The sequence below is a fragment of the Peromyscus californicus genome, unplaced genomic scaffold, assembly GCF_007827085.1.
Source record: "Peromyscus californicus insignis strain IS unplaced genomic scaffold, ASM782708v3 Scaffold_17__1_contigs__length_78620276, whole genome shotgun sequence".
NCBI lineage: Eukaryota > Metazoa > Chordata > Mammalia > Rodentia > Cricetidae > Peromyscus > Peromyscus californicus.
The window spans coordinates 2,608,000-2,619,121 of record NW_026294469.1 but is presented as its reverse complement, the minus strand read 5'-3'; the positions used below and the strand labels follow the sequence as shown (position 1 = coordinate 2,619,121).

The following is an 11,122-nucleotide window of genomic DNA, read 5'->3' as shown; positions in this document are numbered from 1 at the left end:
ACCCTCGGGACACCTTGGCCGGGCCAACCAGGGCCTCCCATGTGCTGTATCATTATATTAGTGCGGTGACGTCAGGAGGCTCTCCCACCGCTTTCTCCTGCCCGCCAGCAGTCCGAGAAACTCTGGGCCCCTTTACCGTCCACCACTCTTCCAACTGGAGGACTGCTGAGATTCTTCACCCTGTCAGGAAGATTCCTCCCTTCCCTTCTGGCCATTTCCCACAAGTGAGGATCTGATCGTGGTCTCCAGACATCATCTGGCATCATACGTCTCGGATGGCGACAGCCTGTGCCCACTCACTCCAAGGCCCCCAGCTTTGTTCGATGGTCCACTGGCTGTCTTGAGCTGTTGTTGGTCCTCGCGGATCCTCCGGGATGCTGGAGGTCAGTCCACTGGACCCTGTGCCTCACTGTGGGAGGATGCGCCTGCTCTCTCTTAGCGGTGCTCCCCCAGTCTCCGCTAATGCAGTTACAGCATCACCTGTCACCGGGTTCCTTTCCGCAGCATGTGTACCCTTTAAAACTGCCCCTCACCCCTCGCCTCTGCCGCTGCCTGGTCCCTTCACCATCCCTGCCTCACACGGTTCTGTCTCTGTTTCCTGCCCTTCTGTCTCCAGCGGCTGCAGCCAAGGCTGGGAGCCGAGCCCCTCCCCTCCGGCAGTAGCCTGCCTTCTCTCTCTCTCTCTCTCTCTCTCTCTCTCTCTCTCTCTCTCTCTCTCTCTCTCTCTCTCTCTCTCTCTCTCTCTCTCTCTCTCTCTCTCTCTCTCTCTCTCTCTCTCTCTCTCTCGTTTTTGTTTTGTTTTTGTTTTTCGAGACAGGCTTTCTCTGTGTAGCTTTGCGCCTGTCCTGGATCTCGCTCTGTAGACCAGGCTGGCCTCGAACTCACAGAGATCCCCCTGCCTCTGCCTCCCAAGTGCTGGGACTAAAGGTGTGAGCCGCTGCCGCCGCCGCCGCCGCCGCCGCCGCCGCCGCCGCCACCACTGGCTAAGTTTTTGTTTTTGGTTTTTGGTCTGACTGACTTTTAAAAGCTTCAGTTTATCTGTTCCTTATCTGTTCAGTTTGTCTTGAGGAAAACAAAAACAAAACCCATTTTGAACACCTGGTCAGGAGCCAGAGGGCCATCTTTACTAAGGTCAAAGGCAGGTCATTTGGCTTCGTCAACGTCTTTGATGTGGCCGGGGCCTGCCTCTCCCAAGTCCCTCCCCAACACAGTCTTGCACTGTCAAACCTCTGGTGCTCACTCGTGGAGTGTTTGTGTAGTCCGTTGGGGTTGCCCACTTCGGACCAGGGTCTCACTCACCTGCGGCAGGTCTGCTTTCCCATTCGCTCTCTTACAGATTTGCCTTCCTGCTCACCAACAGCTTTACAGTTTGCTACAACGTGCCAGGCAGAGATGAGGCCAGCTTCATCCTATCAGCACACACTGGTTCTCCCTTTTAAGATTTTAAAATTCCAGATTTTAACACTAAATAGAATTCTGATACTCTTGGGTCACAAGCTCAGGATTTTAAATTTTCCTTGATTGTCTTCTAAACTTAAACTTCTCATCAGGCCAAAGACATCTCTGTCCAATATGTTCCTGGCTCTCTCTAAATAAAAATTGTACATACTTTGTAACTCAAATCTGTAATTTGGCTAGGACTCAAAGGTATGAGCCTAGATTCTCATTACCTGCTTTTCTATGATTTGGATTTCAGTGCTAATTGATAATACTAATTTATCTAACACTTTTATGTCCTTTTATAAAATAAAAATTCATATAAGCTTCAGAGGATCAAAAGAAGCCATTGGATCCACTTCACAGAGGTCAAATGAACTCTAGACAAATGAGTTTCCTCACATGTCTGTTCCTGAGGATGGAATTTCTCTCCCTCCTGGTCTCCCTTTCCCAATCACTAAGACCACTGGCCAAAAGGTTCCAAATAAATTCATAAGTTTTAACTCTTGTCTCTAATCTATATTTCAGCAGGCTGGCAGACACATTGAATCGGCAGTTGTGGACCACAACCTGCAGCGCTTTCCCGGCTACGGATGCCAGCAGAGGCTTTTGACTATGTGATGTGGACCAGTCCAGCCACACACAATTGTTCCATCTCTACAGCTAGGTCAGATGACCACATATATCTCATAAATACCCCACTGCCTGGGTTCCCTCCTTACCTTTGACCAGCCTTTTGACCTTCCTGGGCCCTTTGACCATCTACACCCCATTTCAGCTTGAAGCAGTTGTGGAGAAAAATGTGTCCTCCTGCACTCCCTGTTCTCAGGACAGGCTAGAGGGTTAAGTTAAAGGTGGAACCCTGGCATAGGGGACCAAATGGCTACCTAATGCCCATTGATACACCAGGAAACAGGACCCTGGTTGCAATTGCAAATTGCAAGAAGACGCTTGACCTTCTTTATGCAGAACACAAGATATTATATAACCTTGAGAAATTATTTCTATATAAATCATTCAGGGTTATAATCTGGCTGTAATTAAAGATCAGTACTACAACTATAGGACCTTAAAAATAGTAAAAGATCCAGATATTACTGCCAATGACTTAAAAAATGTCTCTCCTTACTCAAGGTCTGTTCAGGCTTAAGAATATAAGCATCCTTGTCCTTGCTAACTTCATTAAGCTGTAACTAACTGGGAAACCTGTATATCCAGATTCAATTTATATATGCTTGCAAAGTCAGTTTAAATACATCTAACAGATTTTGTTCCCCTAGTCCTCAAACACCTTTAGAGATCTGATATTGATGAATGCAGTTTTGATATAGCATTGACTACAAATAGTTCTTAAGAGTCCTTAAGTTTCTATGAATCTATTCCAGCTGTCTTACAGATACCTGCATGTTCCTGGGAGAAGTTCTGCTACTGTATCAAGAAATCTGGTCTGATAAAAACTTAACAGTCTCCAGAGCCCATTTGACCTTACCCATTTCCAAGGATATTTTGCAGTTTCCCTTCTCCTGCCTGGGCCAAGGGGTCCTTCAGGTATGCCAGCCTCTGCACTAGCACTGAGGATGCCAACTGGGATGGATGCACCCTCACCTCCAGAGGAACGGCAGATGTGATGGCTCCTGCACTCCTGAAGAACACATCATCCCTCAATTCACTGCTGGTACCACCTCTCCAGGCTCAGGCGGGCACCCGCCCAGCAACTTGGTTTTCCAAGCTGTCCCAATGAAGGGCATATTCGCCCTCATGTCTCACTCACTCACCCTTGCCTCTTCTGTACATCCAGGGCACTTCTCCATCCCATCCTACCTAGCAGTTATCATTCTTCCCATGGCTAGCCCTGTTCATGAGCCAATGAGAACAATCTATTTTTTTCTCCTAGCAACTCAAGGAACAGACACCTGAGATCTCCCGATGATGGCCAACCATGCTTCTTCACTTGTACCTCCTGCCATGTGTGGGACCCCAGACTTCCAACTTCCCCCCCAACTTCTCCCCTTGTCAGTGTGAAGCAGTTCCGAGAATTCGGCACCCCCATTCCTCCCTCCACTTGCTATCAATAACTCACCTTTTTATATCAAAACAGGTTTGTTAGTGTTCTGACCTGCCCCTTGGGGCCACCCTGCATCCTGACGTAAAAGCCTCTTTTAAGGAAAAACTCCTCCCTTTCCCGCCATGTGTGCACCCTCATCCCCTCCCCCCTTCTTTCTTTCTATCCTATCTAGATAAACTCATTTCCACACGGATGCAGTGTCTGGGGTCTGAGTGACTGTCCTCGTGCCACAATCTGCTACCGCATCTTCCCGACATGTTTCCATCACCTGCAGGACACCTTGGCCCAGCCAGCCAGGGCCTCCCGTGCCGTATCATTACAGTGGTGTCCTTTGGTTTATGTAATATTATTTTTATAACTGAATGTTCTATATTATTAGGCATTCTTAAGAGAAATCTTTGCAGTCTTTTAGAGTTTAATATCTAAGAATGCCCTGTGTGCTGACCATGCTTTAGACTGAGTTACTAGTAGACCTCTCAAGCAGCAACCTTCCCAGAGGGACTTTGAAAAATTTTCACTGCTTAAGTGGTTTAAAGAAATATTTTTGTTTCACACACTGCCCTCATAACATTTATGTTCTATATATATTGAGGTACTCCTAATTAACTCATTTAAGTAGTTGCTATGGAAAATCTTATGTTTCAAAAGGTTTAATCAGAATATCTGTTTATCAAAGGCAGGAGTTACTCAAATGTTAAGTGATGGTCTATAGTTCTGCTTATTTCCAGCATCTGAGTTAGTTCTTCAACTTTATAAAACTTCTATGCAACTGAAATTACACAGAACTATATATAGCCAGTTGAGTGACATATTTATAAATACCACCTAACATTTATGTTAGACATAAATTATTTACAAATATATGAAGCCCAATTCTATACATTATCTTTAAAAAGAAAGTGTACTGGTGCTTGCATGCATGTATGTCTGTGTACTGTGAATGCTTGGTACCCACGGAGGCCAGGAGGATTCAGATTCCCTGGAACTAGTTACAGATGGCTGTGGACTGTCATCTGGGTGCCGGGAACTGAGCCTAGGTCCTCTGAAGAGCACTGTTAGCTGCTGAGCTCTCGCTCCAGTCCTCCATACAGTACCTTATTATATGTAAATGAGTGTTTTGACTGTGTTTATGTGCACCACGTGCCTGCCTGGTGCCCAAGCAGGCCAGCGGAGGGTGTCAAATCCCCTGGAACTGGAGTTATGGATGCTACGAGTACTGGAACCAAACCCGAGTCTTCTGCAAGAGCAGTAAGTGCTCTTAAACACTCAGCCATCTTTTAAAAGTCAGAGTGTGCTGTGTCATAAACTTGCACTTGCATTACTTCAGGACAGGGCTGGCTAACAGACTTATCAGCTCATCCAACCTTACACAGGGTGATAAGTTTACACAACTTAATTACTAATGGGTTAGACAACTGCCACACTATCATTACACAGGCAACTGCCCTTCAAAAAGCTGAATCTACTGGAGGCGGACACCACACTTCTGTGGCACCCTGTCTAAATCCAGGTCTCTCAGACTCCTAGCCCGTGGACATGAGCTCTGCTGCTGGAAGGAGGCAGCCGTGGGCTCTCACATATATGTGAGTTCTGGCCACTGAAAACCAATAGGGTTTTCTGTACAACATTTCTGATTGATTTATCTGTGGTTCTTTGAGACAGGGTCTCCCTCTGTAGTCCTGGCTGTTCTGGAACTTGCTGTGTAGACCAGGCTGGTCTGCCTCTTCTTGCCTCTAATTCCCTGCTGGGATTAAAGGTATGGATAACCATGCCCAGCTCGGTAAAACTTTTTAAAGGGGACAAAACAAATAGCATGTGCTGTTTTTCTTTTCACACAGAACATAAACATGATTCTAAATACTGCATAGCTTTTTTACAGCCACAAAGATAAGTATAACACAGAGTTTGGAAGAGCAGGTCAGAAAAGATATGGTCACGTGTGTGTGTGTGTGTGTGTGTGTGTGTGTGTGTGTGTGTGTGTGTGTGTGTGTGTGTGTGTGTGTACTGGGTTATAGAACTACAAGCAGCCTCTTATTGATGATTTCTAGATTTTTTTTTTAAGGTAGGAGGGAAAAGCCAGTCATTTGTTTATTTAATCTGCTGTCTGAGGGATCTACTTGTCATAATTTAACATTACTATTAAGTTCACAGGTTATTTAAGAATTAAAAGAGAAAATCCTATGTGACGAGCACAGGTCCTAGAATACAGCAACCAAAAAGATGGTTAGCTCTTGATACAGAAAACCACTAAAACAAAACAAAACGAAACACACACACACACCCCAAAACCACCAAACACAGGATAAAATAATTATTGAAGGAAAGGTGATGAACAGAAACTACCGTAGTGATATAAAAGTCGAGAGTCAAACAATGTATCAGTATATTCCTGTATAAGACCTGGAACCATGATTATCATGAAGGAAGACTTGGCTAAGTAAGAGGATTTTCACAACTCTGAGAAGATTTTCTGTAGGATGTTATGTAGATCTTACCAGTGTATTCTCTTCAGTCTTTTGTATGCTGGTTTACATAAAATACTGGCAAGATACAGGTTAAAGGAACATGTAGAAAAAGACACAGGTAAACCAGCTATTAAAGTAGGAGGCACAGAACGTACCCAGTTCACTCCACACCTTAGACCCAGGGGAATACACAGTTACTAAAAGACTCTAAGGCCAAACCACAAGTTACTTCGTAACGTTAGTCCAGCAAAATCAGACAATGCATTTGAACACACAGGCAAAGATGCAGCCAACAAATTCAGCTTGAAAACTACTAGAAAAAAATCTGGTGAAAAGAACTGGAATATTACGATTAGGTTAGAGGATATGACTGACTTAGTCTATTGGTGTTTGTGGTGACATTGAAAGGAATTTACTACAGAGTGGCACCTCACTTCGACTCGACAGAAGAGAAGACGTTGGACAGCTGAAGGACTACTGAAAAGTTAGCTCCCATTCCTTTCAAAAATAAATACTTGAATGTCAAAAACCGGTAGGATCTACAGAAGGTTAATGGACAAACTGAAAACGCAGAAATTACCAGGAGAACACTTCTACATGTACACATCAGAGGAAACAAACAGTAAGATCGGTAAGAACAAATTATAGGCCACCGCGACCAAACTTCAAAAGCTGTAATTACCAAATAAAGTTATGGTGGTTTGAAAGAAAATGGCCACCGGCAGCTTATTAGGGTGTGGCACCATTAGGACATGTGGCCTTGTTGGAGGGAGTGTGTCACTAGGGGGCAGTCTTTGAGGTCTCAAATGCTCAAGCCAGATCTAGTGTGGCATTCTTTTTCAGCCCCCTGCTGATCCGGATGTAGAACTCTCATCTCCTCCAGCACCATGTCTGCCTGCACACTACCATGCTTCCCACCATGGAGATAATGGACTAAACCACTGAAACTGTAAGCCAGCCCCAATGAAATGTTTTCCTTTGTAAGAGTTGCCACAGTCATGAGTCTCTTCACAGCAATAAAACCCTAACTAAGACAAAAGTAAATAGTCCTTAAGTTAGAGTGCAAAATGAAACCCTTACTGCCTAAAGGGACAAAAGACAACAACATAAACACATTACATTTTAAATAGTTATTTGTATGGTAGGTAAATGTCACTTTAAACATTTTTATTAAAAAATTCATTTATAAATCAATTTATAGAAGATCAAAAAACCAAAGATCAATGTTTATTACAACTTTAACTATAAATAACTAACATAAAAAAAAAAAAAGGTCTTCTGCTCTGCTTTTGTTCCAACATCTAGGTCCTCTGTTCCTTGCCTTTTGGAGAAAACACTGCAGTGTAAGGCTGCCGTCTTTTGGGACGAGGGCAAAGATCGAGATCTTCCTTGATATAACCTGAAAAACAAATTATGAATTTAGGACAGGATAATATCAACATGCATTTCTTTCAGCACAGATGAGCATGTGGCTGTCTCCACTTGGGAAGAGAAGGCCAGAGGATCAGGAGTTCAAAGCCAGCCTGGCCTTCATGAGACCCTATCTTAAAACAAAAACTCTACCCAAACAAAAACAACAGCATTTTTTTTTTCAGTACATATCCATTACATATTTAACTTGTTTAATGCCTAAGTACTTCTGATTTCTAGCTTTGTGATGCTGGTGAACAATTTCACGCTTAGCATCAAAGTGTCCTCATTTATACCAAGAGAAAAAGAGCAGCCAACACTGATAAATGCTCTGTATCCACCACCTTAGACAGCTCTCACGCTCATCCAAGCACTTCTACCACACTCTTCCCTGAGGAGGGTGGAAAGCTGCGGGACACAAATCACTTGCTCAAGTTCACAAAACTGAAGAGTATGAGAGCCATGCCTGAGCTCTGTCTAACTCAGTACCAGAGTTCTCACGAGTTTCTCCATAGGTTTGTACATGGGGCCACATTGTTAAACTCAAACTCTACTATTATTATACATTCCAGTGATTCCCCCCGAAGTCTTTTGTGGTAGCTATTCCACTGGGTGAGATGCCTCTATGTTCTCCATACCATTCAGATTCTCCCAAGGAATCTCTAATCACGTAATTTACAATGGAGAACTGCACTCTGGGTCAGGCTCGTAGGGCAAACACCCAGTACAGGCAGCTCATCTGATTCTAAGCAATGACCAGGAGAAATGATGTCAATGACTTTGTGTATTTCTTACAGTTAAATATATGAAGCTTCTCTGAAAGTGAGGAAGACCTCCGGTGTGAATCACAACTAGACCATTAATGAGCTTGAAAACTATGTAAGAGGAGGAAGCTGAACGAAAACTCTAGTTGGTCATCGTATCATCTGATATTTACTCACTAGTTGGTCATCGTATCATCTGATATTTACTCACTGTTATATCTTTCTCTGGGTAAAAGTTTAGATATTTTAACTTAAACTATAGGCCTAAGACGAAAAGGCTACAAATAAATTAAATGCCATAGACTATTTAGTCAAATTATAATCTGAACATTATTATACTTGCCAGTCACATCTCAGAAAATGCATCTTTTTTCATGAAAACTCAGTGTACCCATGTTTTTTAGCACTGTGCTACTGGTGACGGTGAGGAACACTACTTGAAACGTTAAAAACTAGCTGTGATGATGCATATTAAATGTAAATGCCAAATCTGAAGGAACTGCTGCACATCAACACTAACCTCTGTAAGGTTATTTACTTAAGAGTTGGCTGGACAGGCCGAAACTGCTCCCTGTAATCTGAATGACCAAAGCTAGTAATGCACGAGTCACATTAAGGAGATTATAAGCAGTGTCTAATCCCAAGTAAATTAACACAACAGCTGAAAGTCTTTCCTACGCAGGAGTTCACTTGATGCTGCACAAGATAAGGAGCGTTAGAGAGAAATGGCTAATAGTCAGACTCAGGTCTATACAGTATTCAAAAAAAATCTAAAATACTGAATGAAGTCCTACCCCTTTCCAGACATGTCTGAGTAGAAGGAAAACCGACTTCCCAGAAATTCTCTGGTGTGCTGGGTGGAATGTAGCGAAATCGGTGTCGGGAGCAGGAAGCCAACTTCTTTTCTCTTTCTTCAGCTGGCATATCTGCATAGTACTAACAACAACAGGTAAACACTTTCACTTGGGAATAATAAACAGAGCGTTATGTTTACTGATTATAAACGAGAAGCTAAAAAGCTACTTATTTAAACATTCTAAGGAAATAATACTGGTGATATTGTAGTAATTAATAACAACAATGAAAATAAAACAGTCAGTGCTGATACTCTGAAATGCTTGATTCATAAATGAGAAAAGGAGCTTGTATTACACACAACATGGAGCAACACAGCCTTTCCTAATTAACAGAGGCTTGCACTAACAATCGCTGACTCTGGCACACCAACACTGAGCTATCTTGGGTCTGCTACCTGGTAAGCTGAGAAGACATTGAAAGGTACTGGCATGATTTCATTTCTATTCTAGAAGGTCATTAGGAAAAACTACAGAAGACCATCATCGTGTTTAATAAGAGCTAAGATCAAAAACAAAGGGGGAACATGGAGGTAGGCATGCCTGAGGACTGTCTTTTTGCTCACGCTCTAAAAGGTGAACTGTATCAAGGAAGGTAGAGTACTCCAACGGTCCAGGGTAGGATGGCGTCTGGGTTGTACTGGGTTGGTGGTGGACATAGTAAGTGACTATAAAGGGGAATTTTCTGAAAGTAGAATCCGTGGGATTTGCTGAAAGATCAGTTACTGATACGTGCAAAAAGCATAGTGAGTAACCAGAGTCTTCTCTTTAACAGAGAATTAGAAAAACAAAACAGGACAAAACAAAGACCAACCCCAGACATGTAAGGACCGAGTCCCGAAGTATGGGAATCGAATGCAACAAACACACTTGTTTTTACACATGTGACAATTATGTTATGACCATACTCTTTCACCATACACTTGGGATAGACTTTGGGATAAACTTACCAACAGTAAGCTACAGATTACATTTAAGTATACGGAGTAGTACCTTTATTTATTTACTTTTACCATTTAAAAACCTCTTTTACAGTAAACAACTAGCAGAACTTCATAAAGAAAATGTCCAATGACTGGACAGCAGGGAAGGAACTGACTACTGAGAAGGAAAGCAGACCAACGAGTCTGTGCTATGGAAACTTACCTAAGTGCTTTTACTTGTACTGCTGTGCTGGTTAGTGTTTTATCAAGGACACAAGGTAAACTGGTAAGAGTTCATATGGGAAGAGGAATCTCAACTGTGGCAATGTCGCCATCAGGCTGCCTGTGGGAAGTCTGTGGGGCATTTTCTTCATTGATGACTGATGCGGGAGGGCTCCGCCCACCGCGTCAGACTTTGAGAAGACTGTGGGACTTTTAAAGTTATTTATGTTTTAATGTGAGATCTTGGGGACGAATAATAATGGAAGGGTTGTGTCTTAATAGTAATGTGGTTGTGCGGCAGTTGACAAGGGGTCATTATACTGTCTGGTTTGTGTGTCAGCTTGAAGCAAGCTAGGCCTCAGTTGAGGAAAAGCCTCCATGAGATCCAGCTGTAAGGCATTTTCTCAATTGCTGATCAGTGGGTGAGGGCCTCACACATTGTTGGTGGTGGCATCTCTGAGATGGTGGTCCTGGGTTCTATTAAGAAAGCAGGTTGAGCAAAGCCATGTGAAGTAAGCCAGTAAGCAGCACCCTTCCATCGTCTGTGCTTCAGCTCCTGCCTCTAGGCAACTGCCTTGAGTTCCTGCCCTGACTTCTTACACACTGACATAGAAGTGTGTAAGCTAAACAGACCCTTTCCCCCAAGCTGCTTTTCACCATGTTTTATCACAACCATAGTGCCAAACTGTTTTCAAAGCAGGATCCAGTTTACATTAGTGCTGATTAAGAGTGCATTTTTACCCAGTGCTACTGTAGTCAATTCACGTTACTTTAAAGTGTTCTGGCTATCAAATTTTTGAGATCATAGTTAGTAAGGAAATCTAAAGAGCAAGTCAGATGTTGAGGGGGCGTCTGACAACTACAGCCGGACAAAAAATAAAGCAGCCCGTTTTAAGATGAAGCAACAACGGGCCCAGGACAGCTTATTAATCAGATAATTAGTACTCACTTCTTCAGCAAAAGGCAGCCAGCCAAAAGGAAA

General features: G+C 43.1%; 1 protein-coding gene across 4 annotated transcripts in view; it reads right to left on the bottom strand.

Moving 5' to 3' along the window:
- Window positions 1–7,119: 7,119 nt before the first annotated feature.
- The window catches only part of Rbbp8 (RB binding protein 8, endonuclease), a 76,879-nt gene continuing 72,876 nt past the window's right edge, over window positions 7,120–11,122 (bottom strand). For all 4 annotated transcript variants that reach the window (XM_052741526.1, XM_052741530.1, XM_052741529.1 and 1 more), the window contains 2 exons: window positions 8,936–9,077; window positions 7,120–7,366 (listed from right to left, as the gene is read on the bottom strand). In XM_052741526.1, coding sequence (XP_052597486.1) covers window positions 7,269–7,366; window positions 8,936–9,077 — 240 coding nt within the window. In that variant the 3' untranslated portion in view covers window positions 7,120–7,268. The remainder of the gene's footprint in view (window positions 7,367–8,935; window positions 9,078–11,122) is intronic.